This window comes from Martes martes (genome assembly GCF_963455335.1).
Source record: "Martes martes genome assembly, chromosome: 3".
NCBI lineage: Eukaryota > Metazoa > Chordata > Mammalia > Carnivora > Mustelidae > Martes > Martes martes.
Window position 1 is genome coordinate 164,499,033 of NC_137890.1, and position 27,556 is coordinate 164,526,588.

The following is a 27,556-nucleotide window of genomic DNA, read 5'->3' on the forward strand; positions in this document are numbered from 1 at the left end:
TTTATTTATCCAGTCACTGGCAGGGTTCTCTTGGATTGCTGCAAGTCTGTCTTAAAATAGTACATTTTGTAAGTTCTGATTTCAAAGTAAAATAATATATACTAATCAAGGAACAATTGGAAAATAGGTAAGACTTGGAAAAAATGGTGTCTGCCCAAATATAACCTCTGTTGACATTTAGGTATATTTTTCTTCAGTCTTTTTCCTGTGTGTAGAGGTTTTTGTTTTGTTTTGTTTTGTTTTGTTTTGTTTTAGTTTATTTTCATTGGTGTGGTTCTTCTCTTCCTTTATTGCTTTTTTTCGTGTTTTAGTTATGAGGAGTATCTGTAATATATGGTTTAAGAAGACTGTAATGCAAATACTATGGTAACCATCCAAACTAATAGAATATCGCCAGTATCTTAAGCGTCTTGTAAGGCTCTTCCCCATCATATCACTTCTCTTACTAGAGTAATCATTATCCTAACTTTAGTGATAGTTATTCCCTTCTTCACTTCATGGTTTTCCAACCTATGTGTGTTCTTCAAACAATATAATTTAATTTTGACTTTTTTTGAACTTAGTGGTCTCTTTTTTTTCCCCCCAATTTACTATAAGTAGTATTTGCTCTAGCTCTTAAGTTTCCTAAAGATGCTTTTTAGGCTCACAGTACTTTCTTAAGTAATGGTCACTGTGGCCTTGTGGCCAATTCTTTTATTTTTTCAGATGTAGGTGCAAGAAACTACAGGCATCTCTGTGCTGTTTATTACAACAAGAATCCTGGGTTCGAGATAATCCATGGGCTACTGGACAGAATCATGCAGTTGCTTAATGTGCCTCCTGGTGAAAAGAAGGGCGGATATGTGATCAAAGCATCAGAAGGTAAGACTGATCGGCCGAATCCAGAGTTAGTGATAATGTATTGAAGAGTCCAGGCCCTGTTTTGGTATTTTTTTCAGTTTGATTGGGGTGGGAAGGTGGGAAATAGAACTTCATTTAATTGTTAGTATTTTCCAGAAAACATTCCTTTTCCCTGAAGCATCTTAGGAAAATGCTTGTAGAGTCTTCTAGGTCTGCACAAAATACTTTTGTTCTAGCTGAGTGTGGTAGCCTATAGTTACTGGCACTGTCAAGCCCCAGCCCCAGGTTGAGACTTCTGAACTCAGGAGTCCATACTGGACGCTGGGAGAACCTGACCTGATGATGTGTGCTCAGAAGCTGCCTGTCTGAAGCGTTTAAGGCAAAGCAAAAACCTGAAAGTTATCCTTAGAGGCTTCACATGTAATTAAGTTCTAAGGCTGACTGAGGAAGAGTGAGCTTCTTCCTGTCTAAAAGCCCAAGGGCAGTAAAATGTGTTGGGGAGTTTCAGTTAGGCTAACCAGATGGAGTCTGTGTACTACTGATGTGAGGCATTCTGGAGTTTTTGCTTTTAGTATCCCTGTAGTTTGCATCTGACTTTGTTTTGTTAGACTAGAGATCCAGAAACAGAATGAAAGAAATATCCAACAACTTGTTCCTACTGCTTAACTGACAATTTTTCATCATTATTTGGCCTCTTAAACTTAGGACACAACATTCTTTTTTTTTTTTTAATTGTTATTTGGAAGTTACATATAATGGTGTGAGGTTTGTCGGAGGACCTGTTTTTGTTTTTCTTATATTTATTTTTCTTAGTCCTCATAGATTATTTTTTGTTGTTGGTTTGTTTTAATGTTTTGTTTTTATTTGAAGACTTCTCTGAAAATGCAATAATCCTGAAACACATGGGCCTTTTTAGGTTGAAGATGTGTGAGGTTATTTATTTTTTTTTTAATGAAGTTTGAGAGATTAAATATGACAGGGAGTTACTGTTTTCTTCTACATCTCTCATTAACAATTACCCACTGAAACCTGTGTTATCTTTCTAAACTCGGAAGTGTTAGAACGGGATCTTGGAGTTCAGCAAGTCTAGTTCCTGGTTTGACAGGTAAAGGAACCAGGACTGGGCAAGTCGAGTGAGCTGGACTGTGTGTCTGTTGGAGAACTGAGGGCTCCTGCCACCCAGTGCCCCTCCCACAGCACCAAGTTGCCTACCTTCACAGTGCCTTTACTTACTCCTTCACTAGTTTGCTCTTCTAGAATTCTGTATTAAGATACAGTCCTCCAAACAAATAGCAGCCTGAAAGCTGATGTGACTTATCTTCTTCACCTTCTGAAGTCTTAGCATCTTCACTTCATAAACAGACTAACTGGATAAAAGTCAGTTCTCTGAAACAGATTATGCCATGTATATGAGGTATAATTTTCTTTTTCTTCAAAGGTTACAAAGAGCTGAAGTGGTAAAATGCAGCATAATCGATTATGGATAAGATAGTTTAAAGTTTTTTTAAATTAACATATAATGTGGGGTACAGGTCTGCAATTCATCAGTCTTATGTAATACCCAGTGTTCATTACTACACAAACCCTCCCAAATGTCCATCACCCACTTACTCCATCCCCCACACCCTCCACTCCAGCAACCCTCAGTTTATTTCCTAAAATTAAGAATCTCTTATGGTTTGTCTCCCTCTCTGGTTTTGTCTTACTTCATTTTTTTCTCTTCCCCTATGATCCTATGCCTAGTTTCTTAAATTTCACATATCAGTGAGATCACAAGATAATTGTCTTTCTCTGACTTCTTTCACTTAGCATCATACTGTCTAGTTCCATCCACGTTGTTGTAATTGGCAAGATTTTTTTTGATGGCTGCGTAATATTCCTGTGTGTGTGTGTGTGTGTGTGTGTGTGTGTGTACAAACCACATCTTTTGGACAGGATACTTTTAGGTGTAACTTTTATATTAATGATGTTTCTGTAAACCACAAACCAACATCTTCATATTATGCCCCTCTAGCTTTAGTAAGCTCCTTAGACATTTATTTCTTAGAAGAATCCGAGTTCCTAGTTAATGAGGCAGGTTTCAGGAAGACCAAGATGAAGACAGGCTCTGCTGTCCAGGCACCTGCGGGGGGGCAGGGGGGAGCACCACATACCAACTCTCGTACCACACTGCTCCGTATGACAAGTGCCTTGAGGTTTCCAAAGAGGGAAGTAGTGCAACTGAGGGCATCTGGGAGAGCATTAATGAGTTTCTGGGCAATCAGATGGGCATTTGAAGGAAGAAGTAGGTGGAGACAGAGGAAGCAAGGCAGGCCGCATGAGGAAAGACAAATACGATGGCATATGGGGCCTAGTGCCGTTTGGTTTGACTACATGATGAGGAGTAAGCTTAGGACTATATTTAGCATTCTGGATGCTAGAATAAGGGATTTTAGCTAATTAGGAGAAAAATACTGAAGGCTTTTTTTTTTTTTTTTTTTTTAAAGCAAGTAAGTGATATGACTTAGATCTGTGAGTCCAGGGGATTAATCTGGCAGCAGTGTGGAGGTTGGGTGGCATAGAGAGTAGGGGTAGAGAGGATGGTTGGAACGTATTGGAGTGTGTATACTGTGATAGAGTAGACACTAAATTATAGTAGTGAGGGTATGGACTTGAACTTCAGTATTGGGCATAGCTATTCCAAGGAGAAGACTGATTCAAGGAACTTCTGAAAGGTAGGAGCGGTAGCATTTAGCATTTGGAAAATTTCATGGTATGTGCCGCTTGGAAGTTTTATAATAACAGCTAGTAGATGATCTTCAGATTTTTGTAATTCTAAACCTGTGGCAGTATTTAAATCCTTTATTATTTTGTTGCTAAAATACGTAATGCTCCTCACTTAATTTCCCTAGTATGTAGATTCTGTTTTGGTTTGGAGTTTTGTTTTGTTTTTTTAATTAGAAAATGCATTCATAAATTGTAAACTTTTCATGTGGTTGTAAATCTTTATGTTCAGTTTTTTAGACAAAGTTGTTACTATGGTTTTGATTTAATATGAGAACAGAGTCAATATTCTGTTTTCCTTTTGAATTTATTTAGGGTTTCATAGTAGAATATTCTAACATTTTAAAGTTTTGACGTCTACGAAATCTCCTAGATTTATATAATTTGAAAAGCTATAGTACAACTTCTTTATGTGTATGGGTGGCCTGGACCAGTACATATTTCAGTATATCTAAACTGGCTATTCTGGGTAAATAAAACAGGGTATTTACTTCTAGTGTCCCTATCACCAGCTTTGGCCACATCTTTTTTTCTAAGCGCTTTCTCTAAGAGCCATCAAACCAGGGGCACCTGGGTGGCTCAGTGGGTTAAGGCCTCTGCCTTCAGCTCAGGTCATGATCTCAGGGTCCTGGGATCGAGCCCCGCATCAGGCTCTCTGCTCAGTGGGGAGCCTGCTTCCTCCTCTCTCTCTCTGTGCCTGCCTCTTTGCCTACTTGTGATCTGTCTTTCAAATAAATAAATAAATAAAATCTTTAAAAAAAAAAAGCCATCAAACCAAAGAGAATTACTGTTATTTTAAATAATAGTTCCTCATTTCTAGTAGGCATTTCTAAGTCTATTTTGATTAATGACAAACATGGTCTTTTTTATGGTTCAAGAAATCAACACTTAAAATAAGTGGTTTGTCAAAATAAGTCAGTAGTAAAGCTGGTATTCATGTAAAATCTCACATATATGTTATATAGATCATTTAGATATATGTATATATCTCCTAAGTAAATATGTAAATATAGGAATTTGATAGTTGGAGCATGTTTAGGTACATCATTTCCACCGATTCACTGTTATTTTGTATATAGCTTTTTCTGCAAAGAAAAGGTCTTGAAAGTATCATAAAGAATAGAAACAGATTAAGAGTTACCATTTCCTACCATTCTTGATTACTGAGTTGTCTTCTGTTACTCTGGCATATGGTTTACTTTTTAATAATTAAAAGTCCCTGGTGGCTTTGCATTTATAATTGAGCTAAGTCTGTTTGCCAGAGATTCCTGCTAGTGTCAGTTCTTTGGCAGTTACACTTGATTTCTTCTGTGTTTTCTAATGAACACCATGGACTTCCCTTTGTGCTATGCTGTTTGGTGGTGATAGAATTTGATTCCCCTTAGAGAAATTTGGCCCTGTCCATTGTCAGAGAAATCCGGAAGCTCATTTGATCGATCATTGCATTGATCCTAAGGCGTTCTGTTGACATCGGAGTGTAACCTTGTTTATTACGAAGGTAGCCGCTTTCTGCAGCCTGAGGGGTCTGTGCAGGAGCACATGGGGCTCGCAGCTACAGCCGTACTCAGAAGCCATGTCGCTTAGCTTTAGAGTTTTCCTTGCTGAGCACCTATGCACTTAATGTAGCAAGAGACAGAACATGGAGTTGGTGATAGGATAAGGGCAGTTAACGGGGGAGGGGGGGCCTTTAAGGTTTTAGCGGACTGTAGAGCCTTTGAGGGTTTCAGAAGGGTTTGCTCAGTGTTTTAGTGGCATTTGATCAGATTATTGCAGCATATATCTTGCCTTTTCTCCGCCCCCAAGCTTCTCCCCTTTTGTGGTTTGTTGCAAACTAAATTATGTATGTCAGAATGCATTTATCCTTTTCAGAAACCACTTTTGGGCAAGAAAAAAAATCTCAGTGTTTTTGTGTTTAGACAGTTACATGGTTGCTGGGCAAATCAGTGGCAAAAAATAATTTCTTGTAGGAGGTGGTAGGCTTTTGTGTGCAGTTGGTTGCATTGACTTTAGTTTGTATTTTTTCCCCTTTTTAACTTTTTTACCGAGTTGTTTGTTTTATTTACAGTTCTCCAAAAAACTTCAGTTTAACTTGAGATAAGATTCCTAAGAGACAGGTTTTACAACTTTTAGTTTTGACCATTCTAGTTTTCATGCTGCTCAGAATTCATCTTGTGAAATGAATAATAACCGTGTAAGGAATACGCACATTTAATCCTGCACCATATGTGCTGCTGGTGCTTCTTTAGAGACCTTCTGTTACAGTAACACCTAATGATCATCGACTTGACCTGTAGGTCATGACCTTTTCCTTTTTTAGGGCACCTGTGAAGGATTTCAGATGCTAAAAAAATACGGGTGAAACTGAGGTTTTTCTAGTCTTCACACTGGTTTTTAGTGTAACTTGAGCTTGGAAATGTAGCAGATCTGTTGCACAACTGTTGAAGTGAAGGTGTTCCATTTATGGTTTGATTTACATAATTGTTCTGGACGCCAGTAGAAGGGGGATCCATATGATGTGTCCACACTAGTTGCCAACAGAGGCATCATTCTTAAGGCATCAGGCTTAGAAGAAAAAAGGTTTAGATGTGTTTAAGCTTCCTGGCCTTATTACTCTGTGTAAAAACAGTTCTTCTTTCCTGTGCTTCTCTGCTTTTTCGTGTTTGAGGCAAGCCTTCAAATACAGCTTTTGTTACCTTCTTGGAAGGGATTAAAGACCTGGAGCCAGTGTCACAGCAGCCATGATCCTCACGCAGGGAGCAGCCCTATACCGGGGGCCACAGTGCTGACGCTTGAGCCATTAGCATGCAGTTCACTTAGCCCCGTGGTTTGGAGTGTTGGTTTTTGCCTCCTTCTCTTACATGTGCCAGAAGAAGTTCTCTGCACTGGTGCTCTTTTCACTTTGTGCGGTGGGGGTGCAGGGGACTTACTTGGTGTTCCAGAACTCAGCAGACTGGTGTGTTGGACCCTCCACTTGGATGACTCTGCCCCATTGCCCATCTGATAGATGTTGTCCTGTTTTTCAGCTTGCTTTTATTGTCTCCTCTAGGGAACCTTCTTAGACCTTTTTCTGTTTGCCCCTGCATATTATGTACTTCATGTAGAGCTGTGCTTCATACATAAAAGGAATAAGTATGAACCCTCTTAAAATTGAAGGTTAAAAATAACTAAAGTTCTAAATGAAAGTTTGTGTCTACTGAATAACTTTTCAGGTATATTACTTATACAAATAATAGTGTGTCAAATTATATACATGCCAGTTAATCACATTTTGTCATTTAAAACATTTTTTTCAGCAGAAGTAAAACAGCTGAAATTAATTTCTTAATCATTAGTGAATTTAACTTTTCCTTGAGAAGAAATAACTAGCTAGTAGTTGGATACTGTCATTGTTTCTTCTTTTTGGCACAGGATGTAATTAATGATGTGTTGAATAACTTTTTGAATTAGAGACTTTCTTTTTCTCAAAGCCTGAGCCATGCACAGAAGCTCTTGGAGTCAGACATGAACATCATCCTTAAGGCAGCTGACAGCAGCCTCTACGCGTGTGCAGGCCACCCATGCACATGGCTTCATGAGCTGTGGCAAGTCTTCAGCCACAGAATCACAGCCGTCTGTCGCCGTGGTTGTGTTGGACTGACTGGTCTTGTGTACACTTGCTTTTCTCTCCCATGTCAGTGCTGCTCCTTTGATGCTCAGGACAACCCAGTGAGAGGAACTGAATACTGAGGAGTAAGATGGTTGAGTTGGGTTCGGCTTTGGAGGGCCACAAACCATTGTAATTTATAAGATTTCTTCACCCCTCCTTTTCTGCCTCCAAGACCTAGTATTGAGCCTGGCACGGTGAATACGTGCGTTCTTAGGAGTTGCTGCAGTCCAGCTGTTTGTAGTGGGCAAAAAGTCTTTGCCACCATGTACTCCTCTCTTTCCTGCTTCTGAGCCACAACCTGGCTTCTGCTATTCTGTGGGAAAGGTCATGGCCCAAATACAAAGAAGTTCATTTTTAGCTTATTTCAAGTGCCCAGATGCTGAGAGTTAGAGGATTTTGAGGGTAACTTTGACGATTCCATTTTCATCTCACATATAAAACGGCTTTACCTTCCTCAGGTAGTAGCAGGTTTGCACATTGGTCTGACTTTGGTGGCGGCTGGTTTTGGCACGTGGGTGTGCTGCCGTGTGTTGGTGATGAACACCGTCTGGTGAATAACTAGAGAAGGATGCATTCTGGTCGACTAAATCTCAGCCCTCTCAGTGGCCAATCCAGAAGGTTAAAAGGATGGATGGATGGGTGGATAGAAAAGTAACAGGACATACTGAATGAATCCCTAGGTGGGGTTAATGTGGAGTAGTCAGCGGAACACATGGGTGTTCAGAATAAAGGCCTATTTCCCCAGAGCACTTAACTCTGCCTTTGATACAAACTTCTGTGTTCTTTAAGCCATTGGTATTCAGAGTTTTCTTTTCTCAAGGATAGAACCAATCCTGACTTACAAGTTATAGTTTAATTTCTACCTGCCTGAACTCCTTGGGAGAAGTGAGTGCTGTCCCGCTCTAAGGTGAGGGAATCAAGTTTCGAGTGGACTTCTTTTTTTTTTTTTTTCGAGTGGACTTCTAAGTCATCTTAAAATTCTTAGTAAAATCATCTGTTCTTTCTCTCAGTTGCTGTATCCCTTTATTTCTGACTTTTGAGCACAATTTCGATGGCTCCCTCTCCTGTCCACATATGGAGTGTTCAATCCAGGCACCTTCATGGATATTCCTCTCGTGGACGCACTTATGCCTTGTTGGTAATCACTGGCATTTCGTTCCAGTGTGCGTTTTTACAGCTGATGAAGACCTGGGCCATTCCCAGGGAATGTGTTGTGTAGGAGTGGCTTTTACAGCGTCTCCTGGGCTGCTGTGAAACAACAAACCATTTGTATATATACTTCCAAGTAAGATTTGAACAAAGCGTCCCTGTTTAAAAAAGAAGTTTGAAACCCACCGTGATAGAGAAGCGGGAAGTTCATGAATGCTGTATTGACGATGGTTAGATATTCTCATTCTTGACAACATAGTTTCACTTGCTGTTCTTTGACATGCCCTGGCTAAGAGTATCTAAGATTTTAGTAACAACAGGCCTCCTGTCACATGGAGTGGCACATTGTGAGTGTGCGAACGATTGCTGTGAATCCAGCTACTCGTAAGTCAGCAGTGAGATGCCAGGACTTGGGTGCCCTCCAGTTCTAGTTGCTCAGGAAGACCAGGTACCTAATGGTGTCTTACACTTCTGGGTACTGGAAATTAAGGGTATTTTTCATTAACACTGACTTAAAAGGGAAAATCTTCCAAAACATTGATTGAGCTTATATTTCTTAAGTTCTTTGATAATTTGAAGAGTTAATGATAGGAGTTAATATAATATGGCAGTCCCTTTTTATTCTGATAAACTCAAATTACTCAACACAATTAGTCACTTAAAATAATGTATGATATCTAATATTTTGTCAGGGTAAAGGAACAAAATGAAATAAGGTGTTGCATTTCCCACAACAGGAAATATTATGATAGAGAACAAAACATGTATGCATATATTTAGATAGGATGTTTCCTTCTTAAGATCTGCCCAACCATCAGTCCATCTACCCACTGGAGTTGACCCTGAAAAGAGTTGTTTTAAGATTTATTTTTGGAGTGAGCGTGTTAGTGCATTCCTCAATTTTTGGGTTGTCTACGGTTTTCTCACTGTTAGATTCAGGTTAGGCATCTTTGGAGAAATGCAGAAATGCTGCTGTCTTCTCAAGTGGCACCCAGTCTCCATTTATTTCGTATCTGATGCTGTCCAGTTTCATCATTAAGGTGGTAGGTACTAGGGTATCCTGTAAAGTTATTCCTTCCTCCACGTGGGAGAACTTGGATATTATTTAAGTGTCCTGTTCCAAATGTGTCTTCCTACTTATATCTGTATGGGCTCATTATTTCTTATTCAATATTTTAATCCATTATAACCATTTCTTGTGATGCTCACATTGTCCCCAGTTTGGCAAGTGAGTGTCCTTCAAGCTGGCTTCTGTGTCCTTTTTTTTTTCTTAAAGGTTTTATTTATTTGACAGAGAGACAGCGAGAGAGGGAGCACAAGCAGGGGAAGAGGGAGAAGCAGGGGAGCCTGATGCAGGGCTCAGTCCCAGGACCCTGAGATCATGACCTGAGCCGAAGGCAGATGCTTAATGACTGAGCCACCCAGGTGCCCCTTCTGTGTCCTTTTAACATGTTCCTGTTACTTATTACCCTTCCCTTGCTTTGGGCACAAGAAGATGTTCTCAGGCTTATCTGGAACTTTTCGTTGCCCCATTTCTCCATCCTGATTCTATTTGTTAGGGAGTGGTGTAAAAGCCAAGATTTAGGGTGTGTTTATTGCTCTTAGGGGTAAGATTTATTTGCATGTGTGTGTGCATGCACACATATATTTTCTTCCATTTGTAAGTATTGTGAAGACCGTAAGTCCACAGCAGTTCCTCCATTCCAGTGCAGACCTTCATGGTTCATTCCAGTTTTCTCTTGGTCCATATTTGTGTGTCTCTTCAGCAGAGAAAATCCTGGCTTCCGTTATTCCTAAGTTCTTTATTTACTTGAACAGTGCCCCTGTTTGTAACTTGACTCCGTCTTTCCCCCTGCATGTTTGCTCTGCCCATCACTCTGCCTCCTCAGGGTTGTCCCCTGCTTACCTGTGGATACCCTCCCCATCCCCTTAGGTTCTGATGCTCCTTGCTGAACTTTCTCTTTCCTGATCTGGGGGACACACGGTGCCTACGGTGGAGATTTCTGCCTGAAAATTTCTGGAAGAGAAGGGAAAAGACTATAAGTCTCGAGAAACCTTTGTTAGGATGGTCTTACTAAAATGAAGAAGGGGAAATGGTTGTATACAAGGCATGGAGGAGGCTTTTTCTAAAGCTGGTGATAATATAGAAAACATTTCTGGGCTCCTGTGTATTTTTGGTGGCAGACCTGGAAGCAGGTGTATCTCCAAGTGGCCCTGGTTCCTTTTAGTGAGAAATCTAATTTAGATCGCCATCTGGGTGCTGAAGTTGCACACTGCTACTAAAGAAGTTGTTTCTAGGACTTTGGTGTGTAGAGCTGAGGAAATCGTTTTTTGTTGTTGTTGTTGGTGGTGGCTTTTTTTTGGTCCTCTTTTAAATGAGAAAACATTGAGTTCATATGGATATTTCCAATTTACATTTAGGATTAGAGGATTTTTACTTAATATACTTGGCTTTATATTTATAGCTCTTTCCTTTACATTGAAAATCTCAGTTCCTAATGAGCTCATGTTATTTGCTTACTCTACGTGTTTTTTTCTTTTTTTTTTATTATGTTAGTCACCATACAGTACTTCATTGGTTTTTAATGTAGTGTTCCATGATTCATTGTTTATAACACCCAGTGTTCATTACAACATGTGCCCTCCTTAATACCCATCACCAGGCTAACCCAGCCCTCCACCCCCTCCCCTCTGAAATCCTCAGTTTGTTTCCCAGAGTCCACAGTTTCTCATGGGTTGTCACCCCTCTGATTTCCCTCCCTTTATTTTTCCCTTCCTCCTTCTTATGTCCTCCATGTTATTCCTTATGTTCCACATATAAGTGAAACCATATGATAATTGTCTTTCTCTGCTTGATTCATTATACTTAGCATAATCCCCTCCAGTTCCATCCATGTCAAGGCAAATGGTGGATATTCATCCTGATGGCTGAGTAATATTCCATTGTATATATAGACCACATCTTTACTCATTCGTCTGTTGAAGGGCATCTCGGCTCTTTCCACAGTTTGGCTATTGTGGACATTGCTGCTATGAACATTGGGTGCATGTGCCCCTTCTTATCACTATATCTGTATCTTTAGGGTAAATATCCAGTAGTGCGGTTCCTGGGTCATAGGGTAGCTCTATTTTTAACTTTTTGAGGAACCTCCATACTGTTTCCAAAGTGGCTGTACCAACTTGAATTCCCCCCAGCAGTGTAAGAGGGTTCCCCTTTCTCCACATCCTCTCCAGCATTTGTTGTTTCTTGCCTTGTGAATTTTTGCCATTCTGACTGGTGTAAGGTGGTATCTCAGTGTGGTTTTGATTTGAATTTCCCTGATGGCTAATGATGATGAACATTTTTTCATGTGTCTGTTAGCCATTTATATGTCATCTTTGGAGAAGTGTCTGTTAATGTCTTCTGCCCATTTTTTGACTTGATTATTTGTTTTTTGGGTGTTGTCACACTACGTGTTTTTCAAAAATGAATCAGTATGATCATTACAATAATTTAAATGTTATCCTCAGTTTTCTTTGTACTTAAGATATAGCTTAAAAAATGAAGTGTATTTCAAGAATTCTAGCTTCCATTTCTATTCCCATCACACTGTTTCCTTACTGCCTGTATAGGTTATGATTTTTTACTAGTTTTCAGTTACCTTTTATAGTTTTTTAAAAATGCGTGTGTGTATTCTCCACATTTTTGACTCGGGAGTTGATACTTTTTTTTTTTTTTAAAGATTTTATTATTTATTTGACAGACAGAGATCACAAGTAGGCAGAGAGGCAGGCAGAGAGAGAGGGGGAAGCAGGCTTCCTGCTGAGCAGAGAGCCCGATGTGGGGCTCGATCCCAGGACCCTGAGATCATGACGTGAGCCGAAGGCAGAGGCTTAACCCACTGAGCCACCCAGGCGCCCCAAGGGAGTTGATACTTTACATAAGGTTTTTTCTGTACCTTGTTTTTTTACTTAATCTACACCTGAAGCTCACTGCAGCCACACAGGGAGGGAGATCTGCTGCTTTCTTTTTTCAGAGCACTGCTTTGGAGTGTGCCACAGTTGATTCGGCTAATTCCCTGGCGATGGACGTAATTAGGGCCTTTCCAGTCTTTGCTGCTGCAGATAATGCCACCATGACTAGCCCTGTGCATATGTTATCTGGTATTTTTGCTGGTGTTTCTTTGGGACAGATTGCTAGAAGTATGGGATTATTGGGACAAAGGGTATTTTCATATGTTTGTTCGATACTGCCAAATACTCCTCCAGAAGGCTTGTGTTCTAGCATTGTACAAACCCAGCAGCACTGGATGAGAGCACCTTTTTTTTCTGAACTGTGTTCACAGACTTGTCAGACTTCTGTATTTGGGGGACAGTATTTCTGGAGGAAAATTGTATCTACTGTAGTTTTAATTGGCGCTCTCTTATGAGCAGGTAAACATATTTTTGTGTTTTAGAACATTTTTATTTCCTTTTCTGTGAACTGCCTGTTCATGTGTCTTATTTTTTCTTTAGGTATGTTGGTCTTTTTCTTCTCTGTTTAAAATTTTTTTATGTGTTTAGGGATATTAACCCTTTGTGATGTACATCACACCATTCTTTATAAGTTCTTAAATTATCTTTTTTTTCTTTTGGTTTTTGCCATGTAGATTTTTATGTAGTAAAATTTGCTTTTTCCATATTGCTTCTGGATTTTGAGTTCTAAAGTTTCTTCTACTCCATGATGAGGGAGGAGTTCCCCGTGCTTCCTCTAGTGCTTAAGTGTTTCATTATTTTACATTCACACCTCTTACCTGTTTGTAATTTATCCTGAGTACATTTGAGGAATAGATCCAGTTTTTTCTTTTTCCATATTCTTTGGAGAGTTTGATATATGCTGTTTTCCAGTTACTGCTTGCTTGCTTGCTTCTTTTTTTTTAATGATATTGCTTAACTTCCTAAATTTAGGGTAAATGCTTTTTTGGAATCCATGAAAGAATAGAAGAGATCTGAACTTCTATCTTTGGTATCTTTAAAAGATACAATGATTTTTGGAAGTCCTCTGTTAGAGTGAACAGGTACAGAAGAAAACACGAGGATATCTGAATGGGTCAGACGCTTTGAGGAAAAGAAAACTTCTATTGTTCAACTCTTGGGAACTATTTTAAGAAATTGGCAAGCACAATCAGAGTTGGCATGATAGTCTCCTTAATCAGCCCAGCCCTCTTAGTCCATTAGTCCATAATCTTTTCCAACATTAAAATAAATGTCTTGTTTATATGTAAAGGTAGGTAATTAGAAATTGAGGTGAGACCTTAATCATGTAATATATTGATAAGATTCAAAGATATTCCAAAAGGAAACATCTATACCATAACTGGGTAGTTTATAAAACCTTTAGCTGATGGTGTATTTATATGTTGGCCTTATTTTGTAATTGTTTGTATCAAAGTAAAGGACTCTGTATATGGTCCCATTTGTCCTGGAGCTGGAGCAAATGTTGCTATCCGTCATCCTTTCAGAGCACTTTGCAACTTAATAACCAGTTTCCCATCCAAGGACTTTGTTTAGAGTGATGTATTTGTGGGGTTGTTGGTTTTTGGTTTGGTTTGGTTTGGGTTTTTTGCTTCTATCCTTTTAGAATAACAAAGTCATTCCACTGGATGCCAGCACCTTTCTCGCAGCCTCGGTTTTGCTCCCTCCTTGCTTAGTTGAACCAAAGGTATAGCTTGATGTAGTAACTCCCACTGTTTGGTAGCTAATAGCTTCCTATCTGTTACAGTTTAGGAAATTAGAAGGTAGTTAAAAATCACTGACCAACGTCTTCCCTTTTTTTTTAGAAAGCAAGACTCCGGGATCCTTAATCACCTATTGCTTGCTGGTTTTAATTTTTTTTAATTTTTAATTTTTTATTTTTAAAGATTTTATTTATTTATTTGTCAGAGAGAAAGAGAGAGCACAGGCAGGCAGAGTGACAGGGAGAGGCAGAGAGAGAAGCAGGCTCCCCGCTGAGCAGAGAGCCCGATGTGAGACTCGATGCCAGGACCCTGGGATCATGACCTGAGCCAAAGGCAGCGGCTTAACCCACTGAGCCACCCAGGCGCCCCTGCTTGCTGATTTTTAAATATCAACCCATAATCTGCTTTGTTTGAAGATGAGAAATGCATATTTTACTGTCACTTTGGGACATTGGGGAAGCCGAACCATAATCATATGTTCATTAGATATCTGTCTTCTCCAGAGCTTCTTTCATCCGCCAGCACCTTTTCTCTCTCCTTCCCAGATTTTGTTTAGAGAGACTGCTTTCTGCCATTTAGCTTAGTCTTCTGTTATCATTGCAGGAATGCCACAGATCGACATTCACAGTGTTCCATGCTTTTAAATAAACGATAGAAGGGGGCACCTGGGTGGCTCAGTGGGTTAAGCCTCTGCCTTCGGCTCAGATCACGATCTTAGCGACCTGGGATTGAGCCCCGCATCGGGCTCTTTGCTCAGCAGGGAGCCTGCTTCCTCCTCTCTCTCTACCTGCCTCTCTATCTACTTGTGATCTCTCTCTATATATCAAATAAATAAAATCTTTAAAAAAAATAAAATAAAATAAACGATAGAAGGACAAATTGACTTCGTCAAGGCCCCAGTCGAGAACTTGGATCTTGAGGAGTTACTTTGCTTTCCACTGGTGTTGAATAGCTCTGGCCTCATCTTGACCTGTCTGAGAAGGCAGTGCTCACGGTCACGAGGGTGACGTAGCCGTCCCCTCCTCCCTCCTGGAAACAACTCTGAAAACTGCAGGCGCAGGCAGGGTGGGGGTCAGGAGTGGAATCTCCTTGCCGGGGGTTATTCCAGGCCCGACAGGCCAGAGGTGAGGTGGCAGCTAGTGTTCGAGGACCCCTGGCCTCGCTGTGCTGCAGCCCTAGCAGGCCTTCCGTGTCGCAGGTGTTCGTCCCACTTGCCCTCTTGCTCTTCCCTGTTTCCTCTGTTCCCTGAAAAACATTTTCTTCTCAGGAAGGGATCTGACTTCCGTTAAGTTGGTGCCACATCAGTGTGAACTTAAGAGATGCTTTGATTTTTAGCTGCCTTTCTAATTATGAAGGAGCAGAAATATGGTCCCTTTATAACAATTTCAGGTATTAACACAAAGAATGGGGGCTAATTCGGTGGAACAGAAAAATCTGCCTGCCCTCCGAAACCGTGCCTTCGCGAGAGCCCTGCTTTTACGTGAAAAACGTTATGTTCAGGAACAGGTGGAAGGAGCAATGCGGGCCCGCCACACTGCCCGGGATCGTGGCAAATACAGGCAGTTATTTCCTTGCCTTACTGTAAAGGAAAACTGTGACTATATTCTTCAGGATTTTTATTTCTTCTGAGTTGATACTGAAGGCCATAAAGAGTAAGCACTGGAGCAAAAAAAATCAGATAAAATGCTTTGCCCTGAACAGTTCCAGAATGTCCTGTTCCTACGGTAAGACCTGTTTTGATGTGTCTAACATTCATCAGTAGCCGGTATGTCTCTTATCAATGCTGTTATCTCAGCTACTGAACTTTGGCACTCACCTTCCGGAAGAGAAAAGTTTCTGATTATTCTCTTAACTCCTAAAGGCTCCTGGCTTGTTTGAATTACATTCTCTGAACAGAGACCTTCTCTTAAAATTATTTTCCTCGGCTGCTTTGAAGCATTTTGTTTTCACCCACCAGTAGAACTAAAAAAGGTAGTAGTTGGTACAATGTAAGGGAAAGTATTTCTTAATTGGTGTCACACAAGATGGGATCAGCATAATCCTTATTAGTGTAAGTTTGTGGTTTGTTGCTACTACCATTGCTAGAAGTCTGTTGTTGAACACTTTGATATGTAATGAGCTAGACAAGGATTTGATTTTTTTTTTTTTTTTTTTACTTGTGTGGTATTACTTTTGGCCAAGGGAAAGAAACCAAGAAAGAGCAAGAAGCAATGTATATTATAGAAGCCCTCTGTATAACAGTAGATAATTGGAAATGACTCCAACATAACATACTTCAAGAGTCTGGCAAAACTATGGCACATACAATGGAAATGTTAAAAATCTCTTTACATGTATGAATATAAACTAAGTTGAAATGCAGATCCCAGGATGGTAGAGACACCATTTAAAATGACAGGAAGAGTACGTTCTGTTAGACCCTAGGATGTGTGGTCAGCTGTGGTACAGTGAAAACAACCCTGGATGTTGCTCCTGGTGATTTAGGACTCAGTCCTCTCATGACAGCGTCTTCATCTCTCAAGTGGGAATGGTGGGGTCTGTCCGCCTGGACCACAGTTGTTGAGAGTCCGGTAAGCTTGGGACAGCATTTTGGAGTAGCTCCTCTCCAGAGTAAACCCAGGGCAGATTTCAACTCTGCCCTTCAGCGAAGTAGCCCTGGAGACAAGAGTCTCCGCCCTGCTGCTGCCCGGCTCGGTGGTTTTCCTCACCTCTTTGGTACCGTTTTCTCATCTCTAAAACAGAGCACGGACAGGGTTTTCAGAGCCCTTGCCAGTGTGCAGACCCTGCGGGAGTTTCTGTGCCTCGGCAGCAGGCTCTGCGGCGAGTTCAGACGGACCTGCCTTTCTTCCTCGCCTGTTTAGTTGGTGTCACTGTGGTGCTGACTGAGCTGCTCACGTTATTCTAGCTTTGGCTCGAGAATCTGGCGTTTATTCTTGAAGGGTGGCCTGTGTTGTGTGAGATCAGAAAAACGTAGTTCTTTTTTCCCTGGAAGGCCTGGGGGTTTGTTCCGTTTCGTCAATATTATGTTGTATTCATAATTTTACAGAGCGTACTTGGCATGTCCTAAGGTTAGAGGTTGTCAGGTTTTGTTTTGTTTTTCCCTCTCAAGTTTTGTTTATTTATTTGATTTTAAACCAGAAGAAGTTTGCAAACATGAAATGGACAGCTTGACCTAAAGTTTGAGAACATTATCCTATAGGCCATCTGTGCCTCTGGGCCCCACACAAGGAGGCACCCCTGTCGGTGGCCACGGCACCTTCGGCGCGCTCTGTAGCCGATACTGTTGCTTGCCTTGGGCAGGTCTCCTAATCTCCTTGTGCTTCGCTTTTTCCCCATCTGTAGTTTGCTTGTCCTCAGGGGCTTGGCCAGGGCTGCACTGGGACTGAGGAGGCACTGCCTTTCCTGGGGATGGAAAGAGAGGAATAGAAGGCCGGGTACTCTGGCTTTAACAGTCTCTATTTTCTTTCCTTTCTCTCCTGCATTCCCTACTTGTCAGCAGTAATCAAATTCTGCAACTAAAGCCCATCCATCATAATTACACATTGGAAGTTCTGTTTACTGCACTTTGGCCAAAGGTCTGAATTTGAATAGTTAAGTTAACTAATTGTGAAATTATAGATATAATCTTATTTACTCCATATTCCTGTTTTTTCCCCAATTAGCCCTATAATAATCTGTTATTTCACTATAATTGTGGAGAAATTAATTAAAGTTCATATTTACTTAACAACTTAATAAAGTCGTTCATATTTGGCTTGAGAAATTGTCTCCTTAAAGGATTTTTTAGGTGAAAAACTAGAGAAGAACCATTTTATTGGCCCAGGAAGGCAGGTGATCCGTACCTTTTATTTCTGAAGCTGTTAATCTAAAACCGTCCTATGAGTATTTAAGAAATGTGACAATTTGGGGGAAATGATTTACATGTCAGACAGTGGCATAGGAATTTCAAACCAGTAGAGTTAAACTGGAGTTAAAAATCCTTTGGTTTTATACAAGTTTTTATACAAGTATACAAGTATACAAGGCTTTATACAAGTATACAAGTTTTATACAAGTATACAAGGTTTTATACAAGTAAATTTGAGACTGATTTTAAATCGTTATTGGATGGATCACATTTAAATTCTTCAAACATTGCTGACCACCTCAGGTTTTTAAATATGAGTGTGTATGAGAGGCACATAAGATTAGACTTTAAAGTAGATCTTAAGAAATGTTAAGTGACATCCATGGGAATAAATGGCAAATTTCTCTATACAAAGTAAAACTGGGACACTTTGGAGTTCTGATTCTAAAAACTCATCATAAGGTTGATTGTGGTGATTTATTTTAAAAGGTTCTTTATTGAAGACATTTCTCCTTTTTATTCGAAGACTAGATAGTCTGGGCTCTGGTGATTACTTTTTAAGAATAAAGTCTCCAGGATCCAGTCCTTATTTCCAGTTGGGGTTTTGTCTGTCCTGTCTCAATAGGATGTTGCCATGAGCACAGGCGTCCTCCCCGGTCCCGTGCTGTGGGGTTAAGCAGGCACCCGGTCTCCTCATGTCCGGTTGCCTTCGCTTTAAGAGTTAATGATGTCTGCAGGTGTGTTGGGATTAGCACTGTAAAGTTGTGTAAAGGCTTTTTCTTTCTTTTGATCTTCTGAAAGGGATGAAAGATAGCCATTAAACTCAAGGGATTAGGTCCCTTCTCTTTAAAGACTTTAGGTACCATAAATATTTCACTTCAGATGTAAGGTGAAGAATTGTATACATCTGAGGGAAAATGGGTGTTTTATATTACCAGTTGGAAATTATTCAGTGTCCACTTACAAATTAAGTGATCTTTGTAGAGATATTTTCTCCCAAACTGTAGTGGACTGAGATCGGGGGAAATAAATTATGCGGGCATATATCTCAGTTATTCTGATTGTTTTCTGTTCTGTTCTTTTCTTTTATATAAGTTAATATGTTGCCTACATCGTGCCTCCCTCTTGCCCCTTCGGTTCTCCCCACTTTGTATAACTCTGCTGGTACGCTCAAAAACTCTTGCCTTGAAAATTTGGAGAACAACTAGCCATGCTCCCATGTTCAGTTTAAGTGTGTGCCCAGTTTTGGTTTTGTTTTGTTTTGTTTTGTTTTAGCCCTTTATTTTGTCCTTCCTCTTCCTTTAAACTGATGCTACTCAGAAAAGGAAGGGGAGGTTGAGGTGCTGGCAGCAGAGTTAGACAGTCGTGGTTACTCCATGCTCAGAGAGCTGGTGGGAAACCGGGAGACGCGTCCTGTGTAGGGAAAGGAAACATGGTTTGAGCCCTCTTCCACTCTGACCTGTGCCCCGCTCTGTGCCGTGCTCTGCTGGCTTCACTCGAGAGTGGAACACTGGAGATTTTTTGTCCTTTGTGTTTTTCCTAGGATGGACTGTTGCACCATGGAATGGATTATTTTATATAAATCTAATTGTATTTGGAATTAGGGACTTAGGACAGGTAGGCTTTGGTAGGGCCACCCCTAGGACCAGCCTATCAAGTGATTTTTCCTATTCTGTTACGCATATTACATCATCGGTCATTTAGAACAGATTTAAAGCACTCTCAGTTGGCCCACTGGTCTCCTGTATCCTTAGAATTATGCATTTTGTGTTTTGTCCTTGAGTTCAGAGTGTGTGTAGGTTATTTATATTTAAGCCGACAGTGATGGTTTCTGTTTTTTGCTGTGACACGAGATACACACTCAGTCCTTTCTCAGAGTTCCTTGCCCCTTTTCATTTTGTTCTTACCTTTCTTTGGAGAAAATCGGGGTGATGAAGGCAGTTAACAGTATGTAGATTTGAATCCCGAAGCATGTCTTAGTGATGTGAAATGAGGGAAAAATAAAATTGTGAGTTCTTAAGATGGTTATTAGAGATGGCGAACTTAAGTACCAGATGAAGTAGTTGAATATAGCCAGTGGCAGGGGTTGAAGATTAAGGCATTGAGGGCCTCATGCTTGATAACCTGTCCCGAGCTCGGATTAGGGGTCTGCTCAGTTACCGCCCAAAACCTCTACTTCCGATGCTTCATAAAATTATAGCAATGACTCGTTGTGGAAAGCTTATCCAAACTTTGGGCCTATAATACGACTCTAAAAGAAAGACAGGGGAAAAAGAAACTGTGAAAGGTGTTTGGCAACGAGCAAGAGTGGGAGCTCACAAACTCTTTGAAGGTCAATTAGCCAGAAAATGTGCTAAAGACTGGGTGCTGGGCTGCGTTACTGGCCGAGAATTACCCCCAAGGTCCTCAAAGTGGTCCTGCCGCTTGAGCACAGAGAGACAATTACAGACCTTGAGGAGATGCTACAAAAGCTTTAATTAAGGGACTTACTTACACCCCACTAAGTTTTGGAAATTAAATTCTTGCTTGTGCTTAACTGATGTTTCTTTTGTCTGGGCTTCCACATGGATTTCAGCAAGAGAGCACTATTTTCCCCCGGGTCTGTTTTATGTTGGAGGCTGTTTGACTGCGATGGATACCAGTAAAGCGGAGCGCTTAATCCGTGTCAGGAACCAGGTGGAAAAGTGGGCTGAGGGGCTTTGTGCCGTGGAGTGTTTGGGGTACAGGTTGAAAATTGGAGTGTTTACAGCAAACCAGGAACTCTTTTTGGGCTTAGAAACCTGAAGAGTAGGCAACTGTATTTTTTAGAATTTGAGTTTTAGATTTCCCATTCATAGGACAACATGGTTTTCCTTGAATTGACGACTTTGTCTCTGGACCCAGCAGGCTGCTCGAGTTTCTCCAGAGGCACCTGTTTGGTTTTTGTTGAGGGGGTTAGAGTGAGGGGGTTAGAGTGGTGTGGTTTTTCACAAGCCCAGACCCAGACTATGGCTCTATTTGGATGTGACTTCTTCTGAAAAGGCTGGTTTAAGTTGCCTCCTGTCCCAGCTCTAGAGTGTTAGAATCCATCCATCCACCTGAGTTACTGAGCACAACCACAATGCTGCGGACGGAAGATGCCCTTGTCTTTGAACTTGGGCCGAATTGCTGCCTTAGCCGGTGCGTGCCCTTGTTTCGGTAGTGAAGCAATGCTCTCTTGACTGCGTTCTTCGGAGCGGTTCCTTCCTGCTGCAGAGTTTGGTTGCAACCACTCAGTCTTGTATTTTCTTTCAGGATTTCTAGTAAGTCCCTTTTGTGTGCCTCTCAACTTGTGCATGTAAAGAACAAAATTGCAGCCTTGCTCTAACTAAACAGAGAGGAAGCAAATTCTAAGGGCTTCCTATCATCATCTGACTTTGTGAGAAATGAAAAATGGCAAGAAAATGATCATGGTCGTCATAGGCTAAAGTGTGCGGTTTTCAGCAAAATTTATACAGAAATCCATTAGTGAATGTCATTGTTAATGCGGGTAGGGAGGGGAGGATTAGCACTGGTTGAGAGGCCAGAGGACCCCTCTGGCGCCCGCTCGGTTGGGAAGCAGCTCCTCTGCAGTGAAGGCCCTCTGGCCGGGGGTGATTTGGGGTATGATAGGGGCTCTGACACATCTGTGTGCGGGCGGAGAGCTGTTGATATTTACATCAGGTAGAATACTCTCCTACTTGAGTATGTTTTAAATAATGAAAAATACAGATTTCAGTTTTCTTTGCTTTTCTTCAGAAAGAGGAAAATTGTATTTAGTAATAGGAACATTTTGTCTGACTGAGACCCGACTGGTTAATGAGCTAAAGCCAAGTGTGGTCCAGACTTCTGGAGAACGGGGCAGAGATGGCATTATCATGCCTGCTCACTGAAGAAGAACATAACTGGATTTCGCTTAAAATGCTGATTCAAAAAGTTGTTTTATGAAGTAAAAATTCTAAGTTCTTATCTCTTAAGCTTTATTTTGCTAACATTGTTAGAACTAGCACATCTGGCTTAGATTCTAAAATAGTCTGGTTTTATGCTTCAGTTAAAATGAATCCAATCAAATTGGAATTTGTAGATAAAAAGGAAGGATTTTGATACACACTGAGGATTCTTAAACATGGCAAGGTTACCAGAGAAGACCTTAAGCTTCCTTTCTGGATGACCTTTAAAAATAGGCTGGTTTTATTTTTTGTTGTTGTTGTTTTTTCCAGTTAGCAAAGGGTGTTCCACTATAGTTCTTTAAAAAAGTGGTGACGCATGGTGAAGTGAAGGTTCCCTGATTCTTGGTTACACTACTTAGCATTAATGCTTTATATCAGCTTCACTTTTCTGTCGTTTGAAGATTTGGGCCGGGAGAGGGGCAGAATTTTGTAAATTGGGTTTTTGTTTTGATAGTGTTAAAATAGGCCATCTTGGGACACCTGGCGGCTCAGGTCATGATCCCAGGACCTTGGGATCGAGTCCCATATCTGGCTCCCTGCTCAGCGGGGAGCCTGCTTCTCCCTCTCCCTCTCTCTGCTGCTCTCCCTGCTTGGGCTCATCTTTATTAGATTTAGTGCTATTCATATCTCACTAAGGCTCTACATTATCAGTCCAGTTGGGTTTCTGTTTTTTGAGTCCCCTCTCTGCCCCTGTCCCCAGATGTGGAGTAATGTGCAGGGCCATCTACTTCAAATGCAGTGCAGTGAAAGTCTTGCTTTAGTAAGACAGTGGGGCAGAATTGTTTAGTTTGAGGGATTGTGGGGCATAGGCCATCTTCTGTTCCAGCCCAGGGTGCTTTGGGGGTTAAGAATGACAATTAAAAATGTTTTTCAGGAATATAAACACACATCCTCCTAGGCTGACTGCGAGATAGGTGGAATTGTCCTGTGTCTTTACGGTGTGGCTGGTACTGACTTGTTAGCAGCATGCCCTCCCCCGCCAGTGCTGTATTTCTTCATCCTGCTGACCTTGGAGCCATTAGTAGAGATTCAGCAGTTTATTCTTTCATAAATAATGCACTCACTCTGAAATGGCAGGCTGCAGGCTTGTGGCCCAGCCCTGCTGGGTATTTTTAGTTCATGCCGGTAAACGTTTTGGTTGAATCAGTCGGGAGCTGTGGGCCTGATCCCTTTTCAAGTTGGTGGCAAGTGAAATGAGTCAGCTTTTTTTGAATCTTGAGTAGGGCACGAGCATTGAAGCATTGGTGAACTCTTGCGGCCCTCATCAGTTAGCGAGTATGGAGTGGGCCCAGATGGTTGCATGTTGTTTTTAGCTGTTTGGACCTCCATAACAGTTCCTGGTTCACTGAGCCCTAACCCTGTGCATTGATACCCAGAAGAAGAGAGTACTTCCCACCTGTCTTAAGTAACTCGGGGCTCACCCCAGACTGGTTTGGTACTCGCCTTTGCTGTGGTTTTACGGAAGGTGCTCTAAAACTACTGAGAAAGTTCTTTCTCCAGCAGGAATGTGGGTTGCATTCTGGTAGCAAAGCTTGAGCCTGCTAGTGACCATGCAGCTTGTTTCTCTGTAATAAGGTAGAAAAGTGAGTTTTGAATCGTAAATAGATTCAGGGTGGACTTTTTAATCCAGCAGGTAGGACTATGGAAAAACCTGTTTCAAAACAGGTTCTTCCCATGCAAGGTCATCAGTTTTACATTTCCTTTCTCCCCTTTGCCCTTCCTCCCTGCCGAGCTCCCCGAGGACTTCTCTAGCTGTGCTCCTCCAGCCTCTTTGTCTTGATCCTGCCTTCCTGGAGTCCCATGATTAAAACAAACAAACAAATGAAAAAACCCACAAAAACAAAAACCCATGCAAGGCCCTGACTTTCATATTTGCCCTTAACCTTTTCCTTATAAGAGTTTCTTGCTGTAATACCAAATATTTCAAGATTAGAAAGTATGAGGATGGCACTTTTATTTCCTAGCCAGTGGTTTAAAGAACTTACTTTTCCAGCAGCCTAATGAAAAACTTAGGTGTTAAATGTCTGTTGACGCTTTTGCCAGGAGAAACGTTGATTTCTGTCCTCTTTTTCAGGCCCTGCTTTCTTCCCTGGGAGATGCGCAGAGATCTTTGCCAGGGGTCAGAGCATCGGGAAGCTTGGGGTCCTTCATCCTGACGTCATCACCAAATTTGAGCTGACCATGCCCTGCTCCTCCCTGGAAATCAATATTGAGCCCTTTTTGTGAAGATGGGTCTCCGCCGTGTGACTCTCTCCCTGAGTGTCCCCTTCTCCTTCCCTGGTGTCCTGTAGCCGTCCCCACAGGGAGTATCCGTTTACGCTTTAATGTTTAATAAAGTAGAAAGCGATTCTGGCTCTGTGGATCAATGCCGCCCACTCCCGAGTTAGGCCTGCTTGTGTGAACACGGTGTCCGGGAAGCTACATGGTTAGGAAAAGCCCAGAGGAGCACAGGACCGGAGGCTTACGGGTGAAACAGCAGGATAGCGGATTTGGATGCAGGGCGCACGAGTAGGAGAGAATGGAAGATTTCCAGTCAGTGCTCACATTTGACATTCAGCATTGGGAAACAGTATTTTTAGGAGACCATTAGGAAGCAGTGACAGTCTAGCAGTTAGTCTTACAGCCGTTGAAGTTATTTTAAAGCGAAAAAAATGTTGCAAGTATTTGAAATATTTGAATGTGCAGAGATGTTTTCACTCCCTGATATCCTGAGACCGAGCACCTGCTGCATAGCTGTGTTCTGCCTGCCGAGTTAAACATGGTGACAGCAGTGCAGTGGGAACATTGGGAAACAGTGAAAAATTACTTTTGCCCTAGGCCATACATTTCACTGTAATCAGTATTATAAAATCGTGGCGTTAAATATTTAACTGAGCAACTAGGTTCTGTCTTATTTTATAGGGAAGTATTGGATCTCCTCTGAAGCTAATTTTCTGTCAGTCCTCCTTGTCTTGCTTTCTAATTTACTTTTATACTTTGATCTAGACTCTTCCAGTAGATACTGATAGTGAAAAAAAGCTAGGTCTAATGTTTAAGTTTTTAGTTAACTATTAAGATGACATGAAACACAAAATGTAAAACCTTAAGTTCCAGTAGAAATAGCTAACGGAGTGAGGAAGGGTTATGTTTATGGAGCTCTGCGGAGCCTACCGATGAGGAACCCCACCCCGTTACTGCCTTGAGTCAGGGCAGCAGCGTCCAACCTAGCAAGATCTGTGAACATACAGACTATCCTGTTCTTTTCCCAAATCTGTTGTAGGCAGAACCTAACAGCATTTAAAGGAAGTGAGATATGCTCACAAAAAAACTTCAAAAGGTTTGTATCCACCATACTTAAAGATTTGAACAGATATTTCCCCAAAGAAGATACAGGAAATAAGCATTTGAAAAGACGCTCACTGTCATTAATCATCAGGGACATGCAGATAGAAACCACAATACAAATTGAAATGGCTAAAATTTGAGAGACTATTTCATACCCAGTATTGGTGAGACCAGGGTGTGGGACCTCCATGCCCCACTGGTGGGAACAGAAGAAAGTTAATTATAGTAGCTACCACCCAAATGTTCATTAGCAGCTGAGTGGATAAATTCTACTACATCTATATTACGAGTATTTCTTTTCTTTTTTTTTAAAATGAGTATTTCTTGGTAATAAAAAGGAACTGCTGGGTGCCTAGGTGGCTCAGTCAGTCAAGTGTTCAACTCTTGACCTTGAGATCGAGCCCCGCATGGAGCCTACTTAAGATTCTCTCCTCCCCCTCCACCGCTGAAAAAAGGGGAGGGGGGATGAACTACTGAAGGATATGAATGGTTCCCAAGGCATGCTTAGCAAAAGAAACCAGACCCAAGACTACCTGTGATTCCACATACATGAAATTCTAGAAAAGTCAGACGCAGTTTGGTTGGCTACAGCTTGTGGGAAGGAAGGGACTGCAAAGGGTACAGAGGAAACCCTTGGGGATGATGGAAAGAAGCTATTCCCTAATAATTTTACCCAACAGATACATGCATAGGGTAAAAGAGCATGAATTTTAAAATTGGTATGTCTGCTCAGAGTGGCTTACTGGTCCACTGCTATTAAGGAGATACTGTGCCCTGGTTTCAGGTTCGCTGTGGGTAGTCCTGGTGTGTGGGCCATGTGATTGCTGCTGAAGTGAGTGGGTCCATTTGCTCTGTTAGCAGCCAGCCACCTGGGTGTATTTTGGTTGGTCAGAAACTACGTGTAGGGGCCCCTGGGTGGCTCAGTCGGTTAAGTGGCTGCCTTCGGCTCAGGTCATGATCCCAGGGTCCTGGATTCAAGCCCCGCATCGGGCTTCCTGCTCTGTGGGGGACTTGCTTCTCCCTCTGTTTGCTCTGCCTGCCATTCCCCCTGCTTGTGCTCTTTCTCTCTCTCTCTCTCTCTGTCAAGTAAATAAATAAATCTATTAAAAAAAAAAAAAAAAAAAGAAACTACTTGTAATGAAAACCCACTCATCCCTGATTGTCGATCCCAGCATGAAAGGGGGAAGATCAACTCCATCCATCATGGGGAAGTTTCTGCCCTCTGAAGCCGGAAACCGTAAGAGGAAACACCACTTCGGGTACGTGAGAAGAGATGAACCTCCAGTCTGGGCCTTGGGGTTCCGCAGGAAGATCAGGTCACACTTGTCCCAGCGGGGGTGGGGGCGTTTGGACAGGAGCCGGGGCAGTCAGCGGGCTTTGCCAAAACCTTTGCTAGAGAAGACACATGCCTTCTTAGGAAAAACCGGGAGCCCGAGTATCAAGAGGGAAATTAGATAGAATTGGTGTCTTGTGTTAGCTTACCGAGAGCTTCCGCTGAAGCCTGATGTTCCTGCGTCGCTCTTCAGTTTACAAAGTATTTTCACATATGATCTCGTTTCTGCATTATTATTATTATTATTTTTAACAATCAGAGGAGGTAGTCAGAAATAGGAATTCTCGCTGAGTGATGAGATGAGAACCTTAGCCCTCAGAGAGATTAATGATGTGCCCAAAAGTCCCATGGGTAATAAATGGGATTGTGACAATGAGTAGATTCCATAGATTACAGTGTTTTGTGTCATTTTCCTACCTTTCCAAAATGTTGAAATTTGAGTTTTCTTTATAAAAAATTACTGAAAAACAAAAAGTTAAAAATGTTAACTACTTTAGGAAATTGTACAAAGTAAAACCTTCCCAGGGCGCCTGGGTGGCTCAGTGGGTTAAAGCCTCTGCCTTCGGCTCAGGTCATGATCCCAGGGTGCTGGGATCGAGCCCTGCATCGGGCTCTCTGCTCGGCGGGGAGCCAGCTTCCTCCTCTCTCTCTGCCTGCTTCTCTGCCTACTTGTGATCTCTGCCTGTCAAATAAAATCTTAAAAAAAAAAAAAAAATTAAAAGTAAAACCTTCCCAAGCTAATCTACCCTTCCTCCCCCAATCTACTAAAGTAACTAACCCCTGTTTATAATTTAGCTTGTGTTCTTTCTGACATTTTTCTTAGACCATCACACCCCCTCTTCCTCCTCACACACACACACACACACACACACACACACACACACAGGCTCTTGGTTTTTGGGTCATACACTACTGATTTGCAACACGTTTTGATTTCTATTTTACATGGTATGTCTCATGACATTTCACTTAGCATGTCCCATTTTACTAGGTCAGTCCCTCTAGACCCAG

General features: G+C 41.5%; 1 protein-coding gene across 2 annotated transcripts in view; it reads left to right on the forward strand.

The window, feature by feature from the left end:
* The window catches only part of FARSB (phenylalanyl-tRNA synthetase subunit beta), a 73,423-nt gene extending 47,106 nt beyond the window's left edge, over window positions 1–26,317 (forward strand). The window contains exons 16-17 of one of the 2 annotated variants that reach the window (XM_080798731.1): window positions 706–861; window positions 23,963–26,317. In XM_080798731.1, coding sequence (XP_080654857.1) covers window positions 706–861; window positions 23,963–24,114 — 308 coding nt within the window. In that variant the 3' untranslated portion in view covers window positions 24,115–26,317. The remainder of the gene's footprint in view (window positions 1–705; window positions 862–23,962) is intronic. The other variant, XM_080798732.1, reaches the window with a different exon arrangement.
* Window positions 26,318–27,556: the final 1,239 nt, after the last annotated feature.